The 25,051-nt window shown below is 56.1% G+C and overlaps 1 protein-coding gene across 1 annotated transcript in view; it reads left to right on the top strand.

The window, feature by feature from the left end:
- The first annotated feature begins 1,556 nt into the window (after positions 1–1,556).
- Positions 1,557–25,051, top strand: part of PTP4A3 (protein tyrosine phosphatase 4A3) — a 30,766-nt gene continuing 7,271 nt past the window's right edge. The window contains exons 1-3 of the mRNA XM_038760632.1: positions 1,557–1,630; positions 21,355–22,408; positions 24,716–24,808. Of these exons, the coding sequence (XP_038616560.1) occupies positions 22,304–22,408; positions 24,716–24,808 (198 nt within the window). The 5' untranslated portion in view covers positions 1,557–1,630; positions 21,355–22,303. The remainder of the gene's footprint in view (positions 1,631–21,354; positions 22,409–24,715; positions 24,809–25,051) is intronic.

The following is a 25,051-nucleotide window of genomic DNA, read 5'->3' as shown; positions in this document are numbered from 1 at the left end:
TAAAATCATGACTAATCCCTCTTTTCCCCTACTACCTCTCCTTTCTGCATTGCCCATGCATTTAGATCTGCACCATTTAAGGATTTGGTTTCACCCCCACCCTCAGCCCCACGGTATTTGTGTACAGAGCTCTACTTTATTTATTTCTAATAATGTCTGTTTCCCTCCTCTAGACTCTAAGTTACTTCTGGGCAAGGAGCGTGTCCACTAACTCTGTGCAGCGTGGCTTAGTGGAAGGAGCACGGGTTTGGGAGTCAGAGGTCGTGGGTTCTAATCCCAGCTCCGCCACTTGTCAACCGTGTGACTTTGGGCGAGCCACTTGGCTTCTCTGTGCCTCAGTTCCCTCATCTGTAAAATGGGGATTAAGACTGTGAGCCCCACGTGGGCGAACCTGATTACCTTGTGTCTTCCCCAGCGCTTAGAACAGTGCTTGGCACATAGTGAGCGCTTAACAAATACCATCACTATCATTGTACTTTCCTAAATCGCAGGCCGTGCGGCCCTCTGGAAGCATCTCTCCATTCACTAAGCGGCCTCTCCGCCAGGCAGGATGGATGTTGGGAGGCAGGACGTCGAGAAGCCGCTGGGAGGTACCCAGGCCTGCTAGTCCGAGGATCGAGGTCCTGATCCCGGCTCCCCCCTCTGCCTGCTGTGTGCCCTTGGGTAAGTCATTTAACTTCTCCGCGCTTCAATTCCCACCTCCCCTGTCCAACGACGATTCAGAGCCCGTCCTCCCTCCCCCCCGCCCCCGAGACCGCGAGCCCCGTGAGGCCCGGGGATTGTGTCCCGGCGCTTCGTCCTGCGTTCGGCGCATAACAAGTGCTCGAGAAACACAATCACTAGCATTAGGATGGATGGGAGGAGGAGGAGGAGGAGGAGGGCCGCGGCGAAGATCTCGTTTCCTCATCAGGTCGCTCGCCCCCTTAGATGAGCGCCGAGCCTAGGGGCCGGCCCTCCACCTGGGCCCGGGCGGGGTCCTCTGCTGACCCGGACCCCTAACCCGGCGGCCAAGCCAGACCCTGTGGGGCCCCGCCCCCCGGCTGAAGGCGGCCGGCCCGCCGCCTCTCTCTACCGGCCGCGGTGCGACGGGTTCGCCCAGATGGCTTTTGGGACCCATAAGCCGAGCGGAGGAAACGCCTTCCTCGGGGGATTGGGGGTTAGGGTCCTGGGCCCGGCCTCTCTGGGCGGGGCCGGCCGCGGAGCGGAGCGGAGCGGGACGGGCCGGAGGACGGCGGGGGCCGAACAGAGACAGAGAGACGGACAGGCCCGGGAAAGGGGCCGGGGCCGGGGCCGGGGCCGGGGCCCGGGGTCGGACAGCCTCCCGCGCCGCCCCGGGCAAGGGTCTCCGTGGGGCGGGGCGGGCTGGTCCTGGTCGCCGGCCTAAGTCAGCCCCCTCCTCGGCCCCTGCGGGCCCCGCCCCGCGAGCGACGGCAACCCGACGTCACCCAGCTCCGCCCCTTCTCTTCCCGCCCCTTCTCCCGCTCGCTCGGCCCGCCCCGCCCCGCCCCGCCCCGCCCCGCGGCGGAGGCTCGGGGGCCGGGGCGGGGCGGGGCGGCGAGCCGCGGGCGCGGAGTGTCCGGCGCTGCGCGGGTCGGAGCGGGACGCGTCGAGACCCGGCCGGGCCGGTGAGGTGAGTGCCCCCCCCCCCCGCCCCCCGGCTCGGAGCCGCGCGGGCCCGGCCCGGCCCGGCCCGGCCCGGCACGGCCCGGCACGGGAGGGGATCGGAGGGGAGGGGAGGGGCGCGCGGAGCCCCGGGGGCGGCAGCCCGGCCCGCGGGCCATGCGGGCCATGCGGGCCATGCGGGCGGGGAGCGGTGCGGGGCCGCCTGCGCGCGGGCACTGGGGGCGGGGCACCGGGGCCACCGGGAGGGGGGGCCGCGCCGCTTTGTGCCGCAGACAGCGCCCAGCCCAGCCCGGCCCAGCCGGACGGGCCGCCCGTCCCCCGAGCCGCCCGTCCCCCGGGCTCCCTACCCCCCGGGCTGTCCCTCCCCCGGGCCGGCCGTTCCCCGGGCCGTCCCTCCCCCGGGCCGTCCCTCCCCCGGGCCTGCCGGCCTAGAGCGAGGGGGGCGGGGCGTCCGTCTCCATCCCCATTGAGCTTCCTCCCTTCAAGGCCCTACTGAGAGCTCACCTCCTCCAGGAGGCCTTCCCACACTCAGCCCCTTCCTTCCTCTCCCCCTCGTCCCCCTCTCCATCCCCCCCATCTTACCTCCTTCCCCTCCCCACAGCACCTGTATATATGTTTGTACAGATTTATTACTCTATTTATCTTACTTGTACATATCTATTCTATTTATTTTATTTTGTTAATATGTTTGGTTTTGTTCTCCGTCTCCCCCTTCTAGACTGCGAGCCCACTGTTGGGTAGGGACTGTCTCTATATGTTGCCAACTTGGACTTCCCAAGCGCTTAGTACAGTGCTCTGCACACAGTAAGTGCTCAATAAATACGATTGATTGAGCTGGAGCCGGTCCCCGGGCCAGCAGTCCGAACAACAGCCACCCGACCCGACCTCCTTATTCTTATTCTTATTCTTGTTATAGGATTTATTAAGTGCATTCTTCCCACCCGCTGCACCCAGAAACCTGAGCCCGGCAGCGCCCGCGGCCTGTGCGTGCCCATGACCGGGCCCTGCCGTCGCTCAGTCGGTCTGTGGAATTTACTGAGCGCTTCCCGAGAAGCAGCGTGGCGTAGTGGTTAGAGCGCGGGCCCGGGAGTCGGAAGGTCGAGGTTCTAATCCCGGCTCCGCGACTTGTTTGCTGTGTGTGACCGTGGGCAAGTCACTTCACTTCTCCGTGCCTCAGTTACCTCATCTGTGAAATGGGGACTAAGGCGGAGAGCCCCATGTGGGACAACCTGATTACCTTGTATCAACCCCAGCGTTTAGAACAGTGCTTGACACATAGTAAGCGCTTAACAAATGCCGTTATTATTAATGTTATTACCCCAAGAGTGCAACCCTTCTGAGGAGGGGACAGAGGAGGAGGGGTGGAAAGTGGTCATGGGAGGTCTTGACTCATTGGGTTAAAGTTTGACCCGAGGAGCAAGCTGAGAACTGACTTCTCACCCCGAGCCCCTGGGAGCCATGGTCTTTTGGAGGGGTCAGTTGAATGGTCAGTCAATCAATCAGGAGTATTTGCTGATCACCCAGTGAGTGTGGAGCACTGTACTCAGTTCTTGGGAAAGACACGATTCCTGCCCTTAAGGAGCTTACGATCTTGTGAGGGAGGCAGCCACTGAAATAGTTTGCTATTACAAGAGAATGGAAAAGGGGTTATTTAATATAATAATAATAATAATGGTATTTGTTAAGCGTTTACTATGTGCCAGGCACTGTACTAAGTGCAGGGGTGGATACAAGCAAATCGGAGCGGACACAGTACTTAAATAGTGGATTATGTAAATATCATGTGCAGAAGTGTGATAGGTGGTTCTAAGTGCCCAAGTATAGAGGTGGTTCTAAGGGCCCAAGTATAGTGGTGGTTTAAAACTGCTGAGGTGTCGGTCAGGAAGAAAGCACCTCTTGGGGAAGGCCTCCTGGAGGAGGTGGGATTTGAAGGAAAGAGGTGCTTTAAAGCAGGAGGGAGTTCAGGCAGGAGCAAGGATATGAGCAGAGGGTCGGAGGCGGAAGAAATAAGAAAGATGCACAATGAGGCAGTTTGTGTGAGAGGAACACCAAGAATGTGAGCTGCGGTGTAGTGGGAGAAGAGAGTGGTTAAGTAGGAGGATGAGAAGTGGATGGAGTTCTGGCAAGGTGATGGTCAGTTTCTGTTTGGTGTGGAGGGGAACAGGCAACAACCCCTGAAGGGATCTGTGCAGTGAGCACTGCCCCCGCACCCCCACCCCTCCACCACCCACACACACACTTTGGCTTCCCAAGCCTGTGGATTTTCCCCAAGGCCACTCTGCCTTTCATCCCCATCCCACAAACGCTCTAGTTCATTTCCATTTCCTAACCCCCTAACATTTCCACAGTCTCTTCCCTGGCCTGTCTCTCATACCCTTTACCACCACCGCCCCCCGACCCTCCATTACCTGGATGCTCCCAGGGCTGGGATGGGGTGGGGGGGAAATCTGTCTTTTGCTTGAGGCTTTCCTCCAGTGCTTTGGGCAGCTGTCTATGCACCACTGTTGCCCAGCTTGCAGATGGCACTCAGCTCCCCATAAGTGGTCAGCTCCCCAGCCTGGTGCTCAGCTGGTGATCAGTGTCCAGCACGACACTCTGTCTGCAGTTGGCGTCCCGCATGGCTCTCTCTGTCTACAGTTGGCGTCCAGCATGGTGCTCTGCCTGTGGTCAGTATCCAGCACCCAGTTGGCATTCAGCAAGACACTTGGCATATAGTGGGCATCCAGCACAATGCTCTGCACACGATCAGTGCCCAGCACGGTGCTCTGCCTGCCGTGAATGCCCAACACCCAGCCCAGCACCCGGCATAGCACTGTGCACAAGGTCAGTGCCCAGCACAGCACTGTGCACATGGTCAGTGCCCGGCACAGCACTGTGCACATGGTCAGTGCCCGGCACAGCACTGTGCACACAGCCAGCACTCAGCACAGCACTCTGCCCACAATCAATGCCCAGCACAGCTCCATGTGTGTGGCCGGCACCTGGCTCTGCATGAACTTGATGCCCAGTTGGCACTGGGGATGCTGACACTCTTGGCCAGTGATCCTGGTGACCTCATTTTACAGCCCTCATCTGTAAAATGGTGAGTAAGGCTGGGAGCCCCATGTGGGACATGGGCCATGTCCAACTAGCTTTTATCTACCCCAACGCTTAATACAGTGCCTGGCGCAGAGTAAGGGCTTAACAAATACCATTTAAATAAAATGAAAAAATGGAACGAGGAGGTAAAGTGGTCTCAGTTCTCCTGAGGTTTTCCTCAGGTGCCTGGGCCCTGCACTGAGAATGAATTTGGGGAAACCGAGGACATTTGTTTGTGGGCTGTCAGATGGAGAGGAGGAGAAAGTTGCCACTGTTGGTAGTTTCCGCGCCAACTGTTGCCAAGAGCAAATGCGGGCCTTAGTAGCAGCCAGGTCCAGAGGGAGGCAGGAGCTGGAGAGCAGTTCTTTCCTGGGCCTCCTCTCGTCCCCGCTGGCCCCCCATGCCTGCCCACCCTGAGTGGGATGGACACGGTTGGAGTCGGACGCGTATGGCCAGATGTGCGTGCCCAGCCGGGCCTGGCTCAGCAATCATTCAGTCAATCTGTCGGTGCTTTATATTGCTTTGTTACCATGTGCAGAACACTGCACTAAGTGCTTGAGAGAGTTGGTAGACATGTTTTTTGTTTGTTTTTTGGTATTTTTTTTAAGCACTTACTATGTGCCAGGCACTACACTAAGCATTGGGGCAGATGCAAGGTAATCAGGTTGGACATCGTCCCTGTCCCATATGGAACTCACAGTCTTAGTCCCCATTTTACAGGTGAGGTAACTGAGACACAGAGAAGTTAAGGTCACACAGCAGACAAGTGGCAGAGTTGGGATTAGAACCCAGTTCCTTTTGACTCCTGTTCCCTGTCCACAAGGAACTTACATTTAGGAGGGGAGACAGACATTAAAATATGTTATGGATAGGTAAATGAGTGTTGTGGGGTGAATTGCAAGTGCTTAAGGGGTGCAGATCCAAGTGTGTGGACAACATAGAGGGAGTAGGAAAGATAAAGGTTTAGTTGGGGAAGGCCTGGAGGTAATGTGATTTTAATAAGGCTTTGAAGGTGGGGAGGGTGGGGGTCTACCATATAAGAAGGGGGAGGGAGTTCCAGGCCATAAGGAGGTTGTGGGAAAGGGGTCAGCGGGGAGCTAGACAAGACTGAGGTACAGTGAGTAGGTTGGCATTAGAGTGAAGCATGGGGCTGGGCTGTAGCAGGAAATCGTGAGGTAAGGTAGGAGAGGGAAAGCTGATGGAGGGCTTTAAAGTCGATGGTAAGGAGTTTCTGCTAGGTGCAGAGGTGGATGGGCAACCACTGGATGTCCTTGAGGAGTGAGAAGATGTGGAGTGAATGGTAATTTAGAAAAATCATTTTAGAAAAATGATCCATGCAGCAGAGGGCAGTAAGGATTGCAGCAGTCTCTGGCCAGTGGGCCCAGAAGGTTAGGGCCTCACAGTTTCCTAGCCGGCCAACCACTGGCTGCCTCCCCCCCAGCCCCGACCCCAGTTCTTTTCCCGCTTGCCTTCCCCCCAGCTCCACAGTGGCCGGACTGATTCACTCCTCCCTGACTTTGTTCTTCTGCTCTCCCGCTGGTCCACATGGGTTCTAGCATCCACCACCAGTGCCCACATTCATTCATTCATTCATTCAATTGTATTTATTGAGCACTTACTGTGTGCGGAGCACTGTACTAAGCACTTGGGAAGTACAAGTTGGCAACATATAGAGACAGTCCCTACCCCACAGTGGGCTCACAGTCTAGAAGGGGGAGACAGAGAACAAAACCAAACATATTAACAAAATAAAATAAATAGAATAGATATGTACAAGTAAAATAAATAAATAGAGTAATAAATATGTACAAACATATATACAGGTGCTGTGGGGAAGGGAAGGAGGTAAGACGGGGGGATGGAGAGGGGTGGCGAGCAGCATTCCAAAAGAGTCACTGATCTCTTCTCTGGGAATTGGGAGTCAAGCTTCCATGACTCCTGGGATCCCTGGGGTCTCATTGTGCCACCAGGAAAGGGGGGCCTGGTCTCCCCGCTGCCGCCAGTGGTGCTCCTAGTGGTGCTCCTGTTTGATGTTTGCTTCTAAGGAGAGTCTAGGTGCACCCTCCACTTCCGCTTCAGTCCCTGTCTATCCCTGACCCAATCCCAAGCCCTGAGTTGGGGCAGAGGAACCGCTTGTTTGCCTTGCTAGTGATGTCATAAACTGGATTGGTTCAAGGGGTTGGGGGAGTGGAGAGGACTTGGAGAAGCTTGGTTCTCAAATGTTGCTCTGGTGAAGAAGGGAAGCAAATGAGTGTGCATGCATACATGAACACACATGAGCACACAGTGCCAGACTTTACCCAGAACTCCTCACCTTCCCCCCTGAAGCTGACTCCTCCTCCTGACTTTCCCACGTCAGTCAGTGACTCCATCATGATTCCCCTCCCAGAAGTCAGCAACCTAGGTGTCGTTCCGGACTCTTCGGTTAGAACAGTGCTTCATACATAGTAAGCACTTAACAAGTACCATCATCATTATTATTATATCAACTCTCACATCAAGTCTTCTGGAAAATCTTGTAGTTCTTCCTCAAACAGCTCCCCTGGATCTCCTCCCCCGCCCCCATCCCTCCCCCCAGACACCCTCTGCCTTAGGCCAAACCAGTACCATCCCAGTCCAGGCTGTGGTCATGTCACATCAGCCTCTTCTCTGGTCTCTCTGCCTCCAGCCTCACCTCCCTCTCGCCTACGCTGCTGCAAAGATCATCTCAGGTCACCACTCACCCACATTTCTCCGCTCCTCCAAAACCTCTGTTGGGATGTCTGGGCAGCGACTCTTCCGGGTTGGTAAGGTCAGAGGAGTGCCATGCTGAGGTTATCTTTTTGAGCTCAGCCACAGGCTGTCTCCATCTGGTAGTCAATCAGGTGGCGTGTGCTGCGGCCACCATGGCAGATCCTATGGCTGGAGTGTATCTGTGGGCCTTCCCGGCTCGGCCAAAGCCCGCAGCCCGGTAGTCTGCTCGGACTCCCAGGCCTCTCTGGTGGCTTTGGTGGCCGGGCCGGGGAGCAGAAGGCTCCGACCGGGTGGTCATATTGGTGAGCCAGCGTTGCTGTTCCTGCCACCATGGCCCCTGCTGGGGGACTGGAACAGACCGGCTCCAGAGGCCCAGGGATTGGGTACACCGTTGGGTTGAAACCACATGGAGCAAGGCATCGGGATAAGTTGGGCTTTCCTACTGCAACCAGCCTGCACACTTTGCTCCTCTAGAGCCAGCATACTCACTGTGCCTCGATTTTGTTATCTTGCTGCCATCCCCTCTTTCTTATCTTGCTGCCAACCCCTCTCCCACATCCTCCCTCTGGTTTGGGACTCCCTCCCCCTTCATAATAATAATAATAATAATAATAATAATAATAATAATGACATTTGTTAAGCGCTTACTATGTGCCAAGCACTGTTCTAAGCGCTGTGGGGGGGGTACAAGGTAGTCAGGTTGTCCCACGTGGGGCTCACATTTTTAATCCCCGTTTTACAGATGAGGTAACTAAGGCCTAGATAAGTTAAGTGACTTGCCCAAAGTCACACAGTTGACGAGTGGCGGAGCCGGGATTAGAAGCCACTACCTCTGACTCCCAAGCCTGGGCTCTTCTCACTGAGCCAAGCTGCTTCTCTATAAAGGCCAGGCCACCGCTCTCTTCACCTTCAAAGCCTTATTAAGGTTGCATCACCACCAAGAGGCCTTCCCCATTTAAGCCCTCTTTTCCCCGTCTGCGTCTCCCTTCTCCTCCCTTCTGCGTCTTGCACTTGGATCTATATCCCACCATCCGCACTTATGTACATGCCTGTAAATGGTTTATATAAATGCTTTCCTCCCCTTCTACACTGTAAGCTTGTTGTGGGCAGAGAACTCTGTTGTATTCTCTCCCAAGCGCTAGTGCTGTGCACACAGTAAGTGCTCGTGGTGCCCAGAGTTAATAATAATACTTGTAGTATTTGTTAAGTGCTTACTGTGTGTCAGGTACCGTACTAAGCGCTGGAGTGGATACAAGCAAATCGGGTTGGACACAGTCCCTGACCCACGTGGGGCTCACAGTGTCAATCCCCATTTTACAGATGAGGGAACCTAGGCACAGAGAAGTGAAGTGACTTACCGGAGGTCACACAACAGACAAGTGGTGGAGGCGGGCTCCTGCCTGGGGTCTAGTCAAATGCCATCTGGAAGGGGCCTAGTCTTGGGAAAGAGAAAAGGGCCCCTTTGGAGGGAGGGAGGATGAATAGAGGACAGTCAGGACGGTCATACAGGGAGGAGCTGGGGTCTGTCACAGAGTGGCTTGGTCAGCAGGCACCTGTGTGGAGGGGAGTGGGGCAGGACCCTGTCTGGGCAGAATGGCGTGAGGCAGGCCCCCCTCTGAGCAGAGGGGCACGGGGTGTGCTCTTGTCTGTGCATTACTGTTCACCCTAATGGCTGCTGCTCCATTCAGTTGTTGGTGGATTCCCTGGGGCAGATGAGGCTCAGGGGACGCGAGGAGACTCCACTCCCAAGCTGACGGTCCACTGACAGGAGGTGGGAGAGCTGATGGGCAAGGGGGTGAAGGGGGTCCAGGCCTTGTTCTGGGGCACTGGTCCAGATTGGGCCAACGGGGCACGTGGAACCACCTCCTGGAGGCTTCAGTCTTGGCAGTCCTTGTTGGTCCTGGCCTCGGGGTGTCAGCGCAGGGAACTCAGTTGGACTCCCCCCAGACCTGACAAGGAGCCGGGTCATTCTCTGCCGCTGGGCAGATTTCCCCGAGAGACCCAGCTTCGGAACTGAGCGTTCACTGGGCTCCCGTGGGCGAGGCCCTTCGCGAATCTTTTGGACCGAGGCTCTCACACATTTCCTGCTGGCCCAGATGTGGTTGGACCTCGATGGTATCGGCCGGAGCTCCCGGGACTGAGCCTGGCAGGGGGCAGGCACTGCGGGGGTTGCGGCCTCTCCTGGTTTCCCTTAAACCCCGTGGTGGCCTTGCACCCGCCCACTTCCCATGGCCCCCAGGCCCACTCTCCGGCCCCACCCTCCAGCCCCACTACAACCCCTGCCCCCATCGCGTCCCTTCCCCAACCTCCCTTTCTGTGTGCTACTTCTCCCACGCCCTGAGCCCTTCCTTCCCCTGCCCCAACTCTGGTCCTGCTCCCTGTGGCCCCCCATTGGCATGTGGATGGTAGTGGGCAATTCCCTGGGAACTCTGTCAGACTTGGCTGCTGGCCCTTTCACACAGGAATGGTCATCAGTGCTCTGCACACAGTAAGCGCTCAATAAATAAGTATGATTGAATGTAAACGGGAAGGGGTTGGGGAGGGTGCCTAGCAGGGTGAAGGGGAAGAGGCAGGGGAGCTGAGAAAGAAGGGATCCCCCACGGGATGTGGAAAGGGGATGGGCTGGGAAAGGGAATGAGCGATATTGAGGGGATGGGCAAGGGGGAGATTGGGGGAGATTTTGGAGACAGATACTGCAGGAATAAGGAGTTGATTGGATGTGAGAGATGAAAGACAGAGAGGAGTCAGAGTCATCAATCAAAGCTACTGAGGAGGTAGTGTTTTCTTCCTTATGTCTGTAAATTATTCTGTGTCTATTTCCCCTACGAAACTGTAAGTTTCTTGAGAGCAGGAATTGTGCCCTCTAACTCTTTTATTCTCCAGAGTGCTTAGAATAGTGTTTAGCACACAGCCGGCACTCAGTCAGTGCCTAGGAAGTGCCTAGAGAAGCAGTGTGGCTTAGTGGAAAGAGCACGGGCTTGGGAGTCAGAGGTCATGGGTTCTAATTCTGGCTCCCCCACATGCCTGCTGTGTGACCTTGGGTAAGTCACTTAACTTCTCTGAGCCTCAGTTACCTCATCTGTAAAATGGGGATTAAGACTGTGAGCTCCATGTGGGACAATATGATCAACTTGTATCCCCCCCCCAGCGCTTAGAACGGTGCTTTGCACATAGTAAGCCCTTAACAAATGCCATCATTATTATTAGTAGTAGTAGTAAGACGGGTTGATTAAGTGGCGAGAGATGGCTGAGGAGGAACCATGGGAAATTCTTGGCTGATGGTTTCTGTTTTACCAACAAAGTTGGTGAGACTGCTGGGTTTAGAAAGATGCAGGGGGGATTTCAGCAGAGAGTGGAAACAGCCTGGGAGTCAAGAGCACCTAGCTTCTAATCCTTGTTCCAGTACTTGTCTGCTGTGTAACCTCAGGAAAGTCACTTCACTTCTCTGTGCCTCAGTTACCTCATCTGCAAAATGGGGATTAAATCCCCTAATTTAGACCGTGAGCCCCACATGGGACAGGGACTATGTCCAACCTGATTATCTCGTACCTACCCTAGCACTTAGTACAGTACCTAGAAGATAGTAAGTCCTCAACAAGTACCATTTAAAAACAAAGTGGAGCATTTGGGAAAGTCAGTGGGAGCTATGGGGGTAGGAGTCAGAGTCAGTGGGATTGGATGGATGACTTGTTGAGGAGAAGCCAGAGCTGAGTTAAAGCAGGATAGAGGGAATTTGCAGTGGCAGGTCAGTCTGGAGCCTGGATTTTCGCCAGCTGAGTTCAGCTACCCACCCTAGAGCAGATGGTGGGTGTATGCTCCAGGCCCAGGAACAGGGGTGCCAGGGGTTGGGGGAGAGCGGTGGTGCTTTCTGTGCACTTGGGGTGTGTGTCACTCCTGTGGGCCCTGGTGGTCTCCCACTCTGGCCCAACTCAGGCGCTGGGGCCATGAACTTAAGCGCTTAATACAGTGCTCTGCACACAGTAAGTGCTCAATACATATGATTGAATGAATGATGGACCTCTGTCCCCCTGAACACCCCGCCTCCCCTGGCCGGGCCCCGGATGGCCGGGGGCAGGTTCGGGATGGTACTTGTCCGACGGCAGTGAAGGGTTGGAGGCTGGGCAGGGGATTGGAAAATTGCCTCTGCTGCCTTCCTGTTGGTCAGTCTTTTTTGGCCCTCTGTCCTTCCAGCACCACCCCTCCCCCCGTCTCTCTGTCCCCGCTTCGGGCCTGGCCGGGAAGGGTTACAGGAAGCGGCTCGTGGGAGTAAAATGTGCTGCTGTTTCGGTTGCAGCGGACAGTGGTGTCTCAGCGAGCAGTGGGAAGTTCTTGCTGACGTGTGCCAGAGCTCCGAGCTCAGCTGGTGAGAATCCGAGACTCACTGGGCCTGAGAGACAAGTCCCCCGGTGGGCCCCCTAGCCTGGTGAGCGGGCGTTCGGGCCGTGGGACCGGGGAAAGGCCGGGCGGGTTCCAGTGTGGCACTCCCAGCCCGGGAAGGGGGAGTGCTGGCTCCTCCCCTCCTGCTCCCGTTGCCCAGAGGAGGGGGGTCAGAGGACAGAAAGTCCAGAAATGAGTCCCTTGGGAGGGTCAGACAAGTGACCCCAGCTACTGGCCCAGGCGGAGTGCCCTGGGCTTTGCCATCCCTTTGGGGCTGAGGTTGGAGGTTCCCATCTCTGCTGCTTGTGGGGTCTTCCCTATTCTGGCCTCTGCAAAGGTCAAAACATGGTTGCCAGGTCCGGTGGGCTTTAGAGCGAGTTACGAAAAATGCAGTTTGGGCAACTTTCCCGGGCCCTCGGCAGTCATACCCCGCCGTCGATGACTGGGAAGGTATGACCTAGCGCTCTCCTCTTCTCCTTCCCCTCCATTCTCCCTCTCCTGTCTTCCTTTCCGCTTCCCCTCCCCTCTGTGCCTGCCCCTCAGGCCCCAGTGGGAGGGGTGCAGGGAAGCCCGGGAGAGGGTGTTCTCCGAGGAAGTCTCTTCAGGTGTGTCTTAATAGGTCCTGGATCTCCATCACTCGGTTCCCTTAATCAGCCCTTCCCCATGGACTGCACCTCGCTGATCACATACTGCAGCCCAGCCCGCATCCTTCGCTCCTCCATTGCAAACCTGCTCTCTGTACCTTCATCTTCCCTGTTTCATCGCTGAGCCGTTGCCCACCTCCTCCCTCTGGCCTAGAACTCCTTCCCCCTTCATATACAACAGACCCCCCCAACTCTCTTCATTTTCAAAGCCTCACTAAAGTCACATCTCTTCCAAGATGCTTTCCCTGACTAAGCCCTCATCTCTTCGATTCATCCTTCTTTCTGAATTGCCTATGCACTAGGGTGTATACCCGTTAAGCACCAGATATTCAGCCAACCCTTAGCTCCAAAACACTTATGTGTGTAACCTTATATTCACTTACCTGCCATTTATTTTAATGTCTGTTTCCCTGTCTAGAAACTTGGGAGACAAGCCAAGTGCTTAGTACAGTGCTCAGCACACAGTAAGTGCTCAATAAATATCACTGATTGATTGTCCCACATGGTGGGGGTGGAGGGTTGGGGCTGCAGACCAGGGTGTGCCATGGCTGTCCAAGTACCTGGAGTTTTGGGGCAGTGCAAGAATGCCTGGGGGTAGGATGGAAGTTGTCATTGCCTCCTGAGACAGAGCCAGGTGGGCGGTCAGCGTGGTTGGGGCTTGGAGGGGGGCTGTGAGCTGCAGGACAGGGGGCAGGGTAGATTTAGGATAAGGGTGACATGAGCATGTTTGAAAGCAGTGGGGAAGGAGCCACTGGATAGTGAACAGCTTAAGATGGCAGGGAGGAAGGATGGGGTCAAGTGTTAAGGTGTGAAGGGATGAGGTTGGAGGCACAGGGGGAGGGTGTTGGTTTTGATAGGAGATGGGAGATCTCTTGAGATACAGCTGAGAAAGATGGGAAAGTCGAAGAGGGAGCAGGAGGAGAGGGGCTGGAGAGGAGCAGGGACTTCCCTTCACCTTGGTTCTCCAACTCGTCCAGTCCTTGACCGTGGAGACTGTGCCGTTCCCCTGGAGACCGGCCCAGTGGCTGCTGGGGGTCGGCCTCGGAGCCTAAATTCAGCTCTGCGAAAGAAAGGAAAAGGTACCAGGGTGGCTGTTTGGTTGGAACATTGTTCTGTTGTGGCAGCAGTCTTTAGGCTGGTTAGGGGTGGGGGGCGGACCCCCCCCCCCGACAGCTGTCAGGGTCTGGGCTGGCCCCCAGTTGGCCAGTGGCCCTGGTCTGTGGCACTACAGACATGCTCCTGTTAGAAATTTTTTTTTTTTACTTTCAGCCATGGCCGGTCTTCTGGACAAAAGATCCCCGTCAGAGAGGAGGGAGATTAAGGCTTGGCTGGCTGGCCGGACCCCAGGGACTCAGTCGTCTGGAGGAGTCTTCCCACCAGGGCAGAGCTCCTTAATCAATCAATCGTATTTATTGAGCGCTTACTGTGTGCAGAGCACTGTACTAAGCGCTTGGGAAGTACAAGTTGGCAACATATAGAGACAGTCCCTACCCAACAGTGGGCTCACAGTCTAGAAGGGGGAGACAGAGAACAAAACCAAACATTAACAAAATAAAATAAATAGAATAGATATGCACAAGTAAAATAAATAAATACATAGAGTAATAAATATGTACAAACATATATACATGTATACAGGTGCTGTGGGGAAGGGAAGGAGGTAAGACGGGGGATGGAGATGGGAGCGAGGGGGAGAGGAAGGAGGGGGCTCAGTCTGGGAAGTCCTCCTGGAGGAGGTGAGCTCTCAGTGGGGCCTTGAAGGGAGGAAGAGAGCTAGCTTGGCAGATGGGCAGAGGTAGGGCATTCCAGGCCAGGGGGATGACATGGGCCGGGGGTCGACGGCGGGACAGGCGAGAACGAGGCCTAACGGTGAGGAGATTAGTGGCAGAGGAGCGGAGGGTGCGGCTGGGCTGTAGAAGGAGAGAAGGGAGGTGAGGTAGGAGGGGGCAAGGTGATGGAGAGCCTTGAAGCCGAGGGTGAGGAGTTTCTGCCTGATGCGCAGATTGATTGGTAGCCACTGGAGATTTTTGAGGAGGGGAGTAACATGCCCAGAGCGTTTCTGGACAAAGACAATCCGGACAGCAGCATGAAGTATGGATTGAAGTGGGGAGAGACACGAGGATGGGAGATCAGAGAGAAGGCTGATGCAGTAGTCCAGACGGGATAGGATGAGAGCTTGAATGAGTAGGGTAGCGATTCGGATGGAGAGGAAAGGATGGATCTTGGCAATGTTGCGGAGCTGAGACCGGCAGGTTTTGGTGACGGCTTGGATGTGAGGGGTGAATGAGAGAGCGGACTTGAGGATGACACCAAGGTTGCGGACTTGTCAGACGGGAAGGATGGTAGTGCAGTCAACAGTGATGGGAAACTCAGGGAGAGGGCAGGGTTTGGGAGGAAAGACAAGGAGTTCAGTCTTGGACATGTTGAGTTTTAGGTGGCGGGCAGACATCCAGATGGAGATGTCCTGAAGGCAGGAGGAGACGCGAGCCTGAAGGGAGGGGGAAGAGAGCAGGGGCAGAGATGTAGATTTGGGTGTCGTCAGCGTAGAGATGATAGTTGAAGCCATGGGAGCGAATGAGATCACCAAGGGAGTGATTGTAGATCGAGAACAGAAGGGGACCAAGAACTGAACCTTGGGTAACCCCCACAGTAAGGGGATGGGATGGGGAGGAGGAGCCTGCAAAAGAGACTGAGAGTGAACGACCGGAGAGACAAGAGGAGAACCAGGAGAGGACGGAGTCTGTGAAGCCAAGGTTGGATAGCGTGTTGAGGAGAAGGGGGTGGTCCACAGTGTCGAAGGCAGCTGAGAGGTCGAGGAGGATTAGGATAGAGTATGAGCCGTTGGATTTGGTAAGCAGGAGGTCATTGGTGACCTTTGAGAGGGCAGTTTCCGTGGAATGTAGGGGACGGAAGCCAGACTGGAGGGGGTCGAGGAGAGAGTTGGTGTTGAGGAATTCGAGGCAGGCAGCGCGTGTAGACAACTCGTTCAAGGAGTTTGGAAAGGAATGGTAGGTGGGATATGGGGTGATAACTAGAAGGTGAGGTGGTGTCAAGAGAGGGTTTTTTTAGGATGGGGGAGACATGGGCATGTTTGAAGGCAGAGGGGAAGGAACCAGTGGAGAGTGAGCGGTTGAAGATGGAAGTTGAGGGGAGAAGGGATGGAGCGAGAGATTTCATGAGATGAGAGGGAATGGGGTCAGAAGCACAGGTGGCCGGAGTAGCACTTGAGAGGAGGGAGGAGAGCTCCTCTGAGGATACTGCTGGGAAGGATGGGAGAGTAGCAGAGAGTGTTGAGAGCCGGGGGGTTGGAGAAGTGGGGGGAGTGATTTTGGGGAGGTCGGACCTGATGGATTTAATTTTGTTAATGAAGTCCAGCCTATCATTTCATTGGCCAGAGGGCAGTAGAGCTGGAGAGGGACAGGGGCACCTTAAGATTGTGGAGGAGGTGAAAGAGGAGAAGATGAAAGGAGAGGACGAGGTGGTGGTTGGGGGAGGGGTGGAGGTGGGTACTGGAGGTTGGGCTGAGGAGTACTGGCCTGTTTACTTGTTTTGATGTGGGTATATCTATAATTCTGTTTATTTGTATTAATGCCAGTTCACTTGTTTTGATATCTGTCTCCCCCATTCTAGACTGTAAGCCTAGTTTGGGCAGGGATTGCCTCTATTGCTGAATTGTACTTTCCAATCGCTTAGTACAGTGCTCTGCACACAGTAAGCACTCAATAAATACGATTGAATGAATGAATGAATACTGGGAAGAGCTGGGAGAGGGAGCCAGTTTCTCCCATCATCAGAGAAACGGGAGGGAGCAGGGGAGAGGCTGGGATGGCTCGGGAACTTGGGAAAGGGAAGGGTGAGAGGGAGAGGCTCCACGTGACCCGGACTTGACTTTTGCCCCAGAAGTGGTTGCTGGGAAGTCGAGCCGCATGCAGTGGCTTGGGGGCTGGAGAGCGAGTTGCTGGCCCAGTGTCCCTGGTGGGGAGCCAAGCCGCCAAACGGATGGACGGATGACTGGACGGATGGCTGGCTGGATGGCCCATGTTCTGGGAAAGACTCGTGGGAGCGGAGCTGGGGAGCGCGGCCCAGCAGGCGCTGTCCCCAGAGCTGAGCCGCTCAGGAGATGATGGGGTAGGGGGCTTTAGTCGGTGGGATGGGGGGTGCTTGGAAAGGAGTCAGTGTGGTGAGGTTGGAGCAAAGGAGGGAATCAAGGGGAGACGAGGCTAGGGCCACTGAGGGCAGAAGGTGCTGTCAGCTGATAGTTCCTGAGGTTGGTATGAGGTTTTGGCAAGAGAAAGGGGCACTGGGAGCCGCCGGATGGAAGGATGAGAGGTTGGGGCAAGGCTAGGGGAGACGTCCCTACCTTGGAGGGGCTGCCAGTGTCATGATGGGGAGAGAGGGCACACACGAGAACCCACACAGGCAGGCAGTCACGCACGTATACACACACACACACACACACATACACACCCCTACACCCCCCCACTCAAACAGCAAGCATGACACAGTGTGACTGGAGACCATGTGCATGTGGGGTGTGCATTGACGGATGGCATGGATGGAATGAAGGAGCGGGAGGGCATGGACATGTAGGAAGGCTTGGCAATGAGTTGGAGTCTCCCACCAACTATGCCAGCCCCACCTATGTCCAGGGCATGGTAGGCAGCCCAAGACCAGTCTCTGCCCCATGGCCGCCCTGCCCCCTCCACCCCTGCGACTGGCCTGTGTCCCTCCACCCCTGCAACCAGCCTGCTTTCTCTTCTCCAACGGCTGGCCTGCTCCTTCCACTCCTGTGGCCAGTCTGTTTCCCTCTGCCCCTGCAGCCATAGTGTCTTCTCCATCCTTGAGGTCAGTCTGCAGCCTTTTGGCCAGCATTCGACTGAGAGGAATCAAATCTGTCAGTGAGGAGGATGCTGTGCTTCCTGATTAACTTTGCCTGTGTCCAGTGGCCATGTTGGGCGCTCAGAGCCCAGGGTCATTTTGACACGCCTTCAGTTGGCTCCAGCAGGCCGATCTTGATCACCCGGGCTGAGCCCGTGGCACAGGGTTTCCCCAGACCCTGGCTTCCACCCCGCCCTGTCCTGCCTCAGGAGGCTTCTCCCTGACTGCCTCGGGATGGCCAGGGAGGTGAGAGGACAGCAGGGCTGGCTGATTGGCATTCGGAAGCTGGACCATCTGGACAGGGGACTGGCAGCTTTCCGGTCAGGTGGCCACCAACCATGTTGTGGGCACAGGTGCAGGGAACACCTGGTGGGCAGGAGTTTGTCCTGCAGGAGCTAAGGGTCTGAGCAAGTTCCTGGTGGCACTGGCCTGGGGTCATGTGCTAGGGACAGTTTCTGCTCCCCGGAGCTAAAAATAGACTTCTCAGAAAGGGCCCCATCTGGCCTTGGGTAGGGGGCCAGGGGAGGGGAAAGGGGTGGGGGGTGAGGAGCTTACAGTCTAGAAGTTGCAGAGGATGGTCCAAGATCCAGGCAGTCTTCTCATGGTGGCCAGGAAGCGGAGGGGCAGAGAGAAGGGGTGAGGGATCACCACACACAGAGCTGACCTCTGTGACTGGAAAAGCTGGTGGGTTTGTGAGCAGAGCTGCAAGGAGGCACAAAATAGCCATCATGTCTCCCCCCACCCCACCGCAGTTCTGCTGGGAGGTTCTGATGTTGAGTTCATTTTGTTCCTGGCACCTGGGTTTGATGGGGGTGTGTGTGTGTGTCCCCGACCTCCAAGGGTGCGGTCTGTCCCTAAGAGTCCAAGTGACCAACACTGTCCCATGGTCTTGGGGTGTGGGCATCGGGATAAGTTGTGGGGAGGGATTGGGTTGTAGCGAGCCCAGCTCCGAGTCTCCCCAGGCCCCTGGACATGGCCCCGCCGTTCGATCCTTGGCCTCAGTGGCTTTTTGTTTTGACTGGAGCTGAGCTGTGTGAACAGATGCCGTTTAAACATAGGAAGCAGGTGTGGGCTTGAGCCAGCGGCCAGTCCTCATCCCTCCAGGATGCCGACCCGGCCGGCGCTGCCGCCACCATAAATAACCGGGGAAACGTGCTGCCCGGGGTCCCCGGAGAGTTGGGCTCCAGCCCCGCAGCCCCTTCCTCTCGGAAACGCCCCCGGCAGCCCAGGTGGCGCTCCCCGCCGAGGAGCGGGGCAGTGTCTGGCCGGCCCTGCCCTGACGTCAGCCTAAGGCTCGGCCGGCTGCCGACCCGCCTCACCGCCTCCGTGGGCTGGACGGGCCTGGGTAGGTGGGGGCAGTAGCAGGGACAGCGGGGAAACGGGAGGATGGACGGACAGGACGGCAGAGGCGGCGGAGGAGCCCGAGGGCCCCTCAGGTTGGGTAAGCTGGAGCCCACGGGCACAGGTCGGGCCGCAAATAGTTTCCTGGGGCCAGTGATAGGAGGGACCACTGGGGGAGGGTGGGAGTGGGTGGAGGTGGGCACAGGCAGGGGTGTGTGGGGGGATGGGGGGACCGGCGCTCTCTCTGGGACTTGGGCTGGGTGGAAAGCCCACTGATGGGGAATCCAGGAGAGCTGGGGGTGGGGAAAGGGGGGGTGGAGATGAGACCATCCCCCGACTCCACGTGCAGAGCCAGATGAGAGGTCCCGTTCCTCCGACTGCTCTGTTCCTTTCTTCCTTTGATCGCCGATCTTCCTCTCGTCCTCCACCTTCTCCCTCCCTAAGCCGGTCTCCCTCTTCCTCTACCGTCCCATCCTCCATCCCCTTACTTTTGCTTGGAACCCCCTCCCTTCCGAAGTCAATCAATTAATTAATGGTTTTTATTGAGCGCTTGCTGTGTGCAGAGCACTAGATTAAGCACCTGGGAGAGTATAATGCAACAGAGTTGGTAGATACGGTCCCTGCCGAGAGCGAGCTCACAGTGTAGAGGGAATCCAGCAGACAACAGTTTTCCCACATTCAAAGCCCTCTGAAAGCCTGACCCCTCCAACCAGACTTCCCTGATTAATTCCTGGAATCCCAAAACAGATAAAGCCATCAGCCACTTTTAACAGTTGTGCTTTATCTATGTCCTAACTAACCTTTCAACTCCCCGCCCTTTTCTTCTTCCCTTCTATGACTCTTATGTACTTGGGTCCATACCTGCTAATCACTTTGATACTGACACCACCCTCACTGCAAAGCATTTATGCCTGTCTTCCCACCTAGATACTACTAAGGTCCGTGAAGGCAGGGACTGTGACTATTGTACCGTACTCTTCAAGTCCTTCTTATGATTCTCTACACACAGTAAGTGCTCAATAAATACCATTTGTTGATTGATTGACTCAACCCATTGTCAGGACTTGGGTATACACATTTATTCAATTGAGCATTCAGTTACTTTGATTAACCAACTGTCAATTTTTTTGTTTGTCTCCCCTGTTATAAGCTCCTTGTGGGCGGGTAATGTCACTTATTTTGTACTTCCTCAGTGCTTAGCAAGGTGCATTGCAGTCTATCAGTGGTATTTATTGAGTGCTTCTGTGTCAAGAGCACTGTACTAAGCACTTGGAGAAGTACAATACAGTTGCACCCAGTGGGTGTTTATAAATGCTATTACTGATTGCTACTATATTTTCCTCTTTCCCTTTCCTACCTCTCCACTCATGCCCCCTCTCTCAGAGTTCCCTGCAGGGCTGACCTAGCCCCTCATTTAAAAATGGCTAGTTCATTCATTTTCATTCATTCAATCGTATTTATTGAGTGCTTACTGTGTGCAGAGCACTGTACTAAGCGCTTGGGAAGTACAAGTTGGCAACATATAGAGACGGTCCCTACCCAACAGTGGGCTCACAGTCTAGAAGGGGGAGACAGACAACAAAACAAAACATATTAATAAAATAAATAGAATAAATATTTACAAATAGAGTAATAAATACATACAAACATATATACATATATACAGGTGCTTTGGGATGGGGAAGGAGGTAAGGTGGGAGGTATGGAGAGGGGGAGGAGGGGGAGAGGAAGGAGGGGGCTCAGTCTGGGAAGGCCTCCTGGAGGAGGTGAGCTCTCAGTAGGGCCTTGAAGGGAGGAAGAGAGCTAGCTTGGCGGATGTGCGAAGGGAGGGCATTCCAGGCCCGGGGGATGACGTGGGCCAGGGGTCGACAGCGGGACCGGCGAGAACGAGGCACGGTGAGGAGATTAGCGGCAGAGGAGCGGAGGGTGCGGGCTGGGCTGTAGAAGGAGAGAAGGGAGGTGAGGTAGGAGGGGGCGAGGTGATGGAGAGCCTTGAAGCCGAGGGTGAGGAGTTTCTGCCTGATGCGTAGGTTGATTGGTAGCCACTGGAGATTTTTGAGGAGGGGAATAACATCTGTGCATCAGGGGGGCTGTGTGCCCAGGGGTCTGTGCATTCAGGGGCCTGTGCCTTAGTGGGTCTGTGCATTCGGGGGATTCTGTGCTTGTGAGGCTATGCATTGGAGGTCTGTGTGTCAGTGGGACTGTGTGCTTGGGGGGTCTGTGCGCTTGTGGGTCTGTCCATAGGTTTGGGTGCCTGGGAGATCTGTGTTCCTTTCTGCTTCACCTCTCTATCCCCGCCTCTCTTTCCTCTTCTCTCTCTCTCTCCATCTCTCTGCCTCCACCCCTCATCCTCACTTCTCTTTCCCTGCACCTCTGCCATCCTCCCTCTGCCCACTTCTCTGTTTCTGTCTCTCTGACTCACCTCTCTGTGCCCACTTCTCTACCCTACACCTCTGTCCTGCTTCTCTGTCCCTGCACCCGACAGTATCCTAGAGTCATCATGCCCACTCCCCGCTGGAGTCCCAGCCCTTGGGCTGGCCAGACCGAACTCTCCAGTCACTCAAGGTGCAATGGTCACTCTGTGTGCAGTGGTCATTCTCCAAAACCCCCTTCTTTCTCACGTGGCCCAGAGGTCCCCCGAGCTGGACTTGAAATCACCTCATGTCTTTTTCCGCCCCAGGTGTTACCTGCACCCATCTGTGTAAGATCGATGGAGTGGCCACCAGGAACTGTCCCTGAGTACCTGCCCAGCACAGGAGAGCCCTCGCTGCCGACCTGTCCCACGGCTGAGTCACTGAGCTGTTGCTGAGCCGTCCTGCCTCTGAGCTGTCCCGCCCCTGAGCTGTCCCACCACTCAACTGTCACCGAGTTGCCCCTCCCTCTGTCTCACCGCTGAGCTGTCCCACTGCTGAGCAGACCCTCCGTCCGTCCCACTGTCCATCCCGTCACCGGGCCATCCCGCTACTGAGCCGTCCCGTCATCTCTCCCGCCGCCGCTGAGCCGTCCCGCCGCTAAGCTGTCCTACCGTCTATCCCACCGTCTTCCCCGCAGCTGAGTCATCCCATCGCCGAGCCGTCCCGCCATCCGGCCCGGGAAGCTGGAGGAGCCCGTGTCCCACCTTCACCATTCTCTTCTCCTGTGCATGGGCACTACAGCCCCGGGGCGCCCGGCCGCTGGCCCCCCCGCCTAGCCGTCCCGCCCCCAAGTACTCCACGTATCCCGATGGGGTAACGTGACCCACGGCCCACGCGCAGCCGCCGGACTGACGCTCGGGATCCCCACCGGCGGCCGCTCCCCGACCAGGCCAGCCCAGCCCCTTATTCTTCACTGGAGCGTGAGAGGGTAGCGGCAGATAAGGCCACCCCACTGGTACCCGCTGGTTTTTGGGTCATCAGCAGCGCCGGGCGCCGCCAAGCACCAAATTCTGGGTTCTTATGGGCTCTGGCCCCTGGGGCTCGGGCTGGTTGTAGAGTCGGGGATCCGAGAGGGTCCCCAGGAGCTGACAGAATTTGCACTACATTTGTGTGGATTTGGAAGGTTTTGGCGGCCGTGCCCCAGGACCCTTGGGCCCCCCAGGGCGCCCGTCCTCTTTCCAGCTCTTCCTCTCCCTGGGCCCCTACTGACTCGCCATGGCCCGAATGAACCGCCCTGCACCCGTGGAAGTCTGCCACAAAAATATGCGCTTCTTGATTACCCACAACCCTTCCAACACCACTCTGAGCACCTTCATCCAGGTCAGTCCCCCAGGGGCCATCCTGGCCTGCTTGAGGTGGGAGGTGGGTGTTGGGGAGGGAGGTGCGCTCCCAGGGCTAAGCAGGGACATCTGAGGTCACTGATGGCCCCTGGGCAGGGTGGCTATGGCTGAGGGGAACCCCTGTCCCGCTGTGGAACCTTGGGCAGTGAGAACCCCCAACCACGCCTCAATCCTGGTTAGCCCTCTCCTGGGCTCCTGGGAAGGGCAATAAACAGTCTCTCATGGTTCGGGTGAAGAATCTGGGTTCCGAGGCTCACTTGGGGTCACACAGCAGCCAGAGCTCTGGTCCTCCCCGAAAATGGAGGTGGGTTGGGGTGTTGGTTGGGACAGAGGAGCTGCCGGCCCTGAACAGCCCCTGAGTGAACGCGGGGGTGGGTGGTGCCTGGACTGAGGTCATGGGACCCACTGGCAGGACAGGAAATGTCCATCCTATTAAAATATCTCATTGCCCCTGCCAGGGACCGGTCCCTGGCCATTCGAGGGAGGAGCAGGGGTTTCCCCGGAGGGATGAGGAACCCAGGGCCATCAGCCAAGCCGCCAGCCGCCTGCATTTTCAGCTCCCTCGAATAACCATCTCTGGCTTGGCTCCAGGGCATGGTCCAGCCAGCTGCAGAGGCCCCACCTCTGGCCTGCAATTGGCAGGGAGCAGGGAGGGATGGGGATGGGGGAGGAGGTTGGTGGGGGGTGGAAGGGGAGGCCGGGGAGAGCAGCTCAGGACCAGTCACTGTTCTCTTGCATCTATCTGGTCTGAGATCTCAGACTGCAACTTTGAGGGGGAAGATTAATCAGGTGGGCTGGGGCTGGAGATCAATCAATCAATCATATTTATTGAGCGCTTACTGTGCTTAGTACAGTGCTAAGTGCTTAGTACAGTGCTCTGCACACAGTAAGCGCTCAATAAATATGATTGATTGATTACTGTGTGCAGAGCACTGTACTAAGCGCTTGGGAAGTACAAGTTGGCAACATATAGAGACAGTCCCTACCCACGGGTGGGCTCACAGTCTAGAAGGGGAAGACAGAGAACAAAACCAAACATATTAACAAAATGAAATAAATAGAATAGATATGTACAAGTAAAATAAATAAATAAATAGAGTAATAAATATGTACAAACATATGCATATATACAGGTGCTGTGGGGAAGGGAAGGAGGTAAGACGTGGGGGATAGGGGGACGAGGGGGAGAGGAAGGAGGGGGCTCAGTGTGGGAAGGCCTCCTGGAGGAGGTGAGCTCTCAGTAGGGCCTTGAAGGGAGGAAGAGAGCTAGCTTGGCGGATGTTGGGAGGGAGGGCATTCCAGGCCAGGGGGATGACGTGGGCCGGGGGTCGACGGCGGGATAGGTGAGAACGAGGCACGGTGAGGAGATTAGCGGCAGAGGAGCGGAAGGTGCGGGCAGATCTCCACTTAGCCACTGACTCACCATGTGGCCTCCCCTGGCCAAGCTGGATCGGTGTGCCTTGGACTCGGATCATCATCTTAGAGACTTGGGGTAGGGGGTGCAGCTGGTGGTCAAGTCATCAAGAGATCAGAGGTGTGGGCGGGGAGCGTTCTTTTTCAGGAAGTGGGTGTTTTGGAGGAGAGGGCAAGTGAAGAGGTCGTTGAGGGTAGAGATTGTGTGGTGACTAGTGACGAGGAAATCCAGAGGATGTCCTAGTTGATGAGTGGATGAGCTGCAGGGGAGCAGGAGGTCGGTGGAGTTAAGGAGTGGGGGGAGGGAGGGGTCATGAGGAACTTTTCTGTGGATGTTGAAATCCCCAAATCCCCGAGGAGCCGTATAGGGGAGGGGAGGAGTGAAAAAAGGTGAGAAAGGCATCAAAGTCTTTGGGAAAATTGGTGGTGGAGCCATGGTGGAGAGGAAGGGCATAGGTGGCCGCAACAAGTGATCGAAACGGGTGGTAGAGGCAGATGGTAACTATCCCTTGGCACTCGTGTATTTCTGAAAATTAGGGGAATGGGGGGACTCTCTGTGACCTGATACTTACCCTTGTGAAATAGTTGTTCGTGTGTCTGCCCTATCAGACTGGCAGCCCATCCAGAGCAGGGCCTGTGTCTCCACCTTGTCACCGTGCCCATCCTTCCTGGGCTCTGCCCCTGCGGGCCCTCAGCTTGGATGGGTGCCGACTTTCCTGCTTCTCCCTGACTCTGGGGAGCACCCCAGGGTGGGGCGTGCGGCCTTGGGCTGGACCTTGGGTTGGTCTCTGGCTGGGCCAGCCTCACAGGGAAGCCGACCTGGGGAGAAGGTCCGGGAAGCCCCTGTGGGCACTGATGCCCACTCTTCCTGCAGGATCTGAAGAAGTATGGAGCCACCACTGTTGTGAGGGTCTGCGAGGTCACCTATGACAAGACTCCTCTGGAGAAAGATGGTATTTCCGTCATGGTGAGTCCTGCACACACTTCTGTGCCCCTTCCCCTGGCCCTGACACCCTGCTCCCCAGGTCCTCCTCTTCTCCCCACTCCCCTCCCTCCCTTCAGTGCCCCCAGAGTTTTTGCTGCAAGTTGAATTTCTATTCCAGTTTTACTTTAAGCAGAAGTGGAGAAGCCAGTGGGGAGAAACCTGCCCTAGCTGATTCTCCGGAAGTTACTGCTGCTTGTTTCCTGTTCTTCTCTCTCCCCAGGCTGG

This window comes from Tachyglossus aculeatus, chromosome 18 (genome assembly GCF_015852505.1).
Source record: "Tachyglossus aculeatus isolate mTacAcu1 chromosome 18, mTacAcu1.pri, whole genome shotgun sequence".
Lineage (NCBI taxonomy): Eukaryota > Metazoa > Chordata > Mammalia > Monotremata > Tachyglossidae > Tachyglossus > Tachyglossus aculeatus.
The sequence above is the reverse complement of the archived record's forward strand: the minus strand, read 5'-3'. Positions and strand labels throughout refer to the sequence as shown.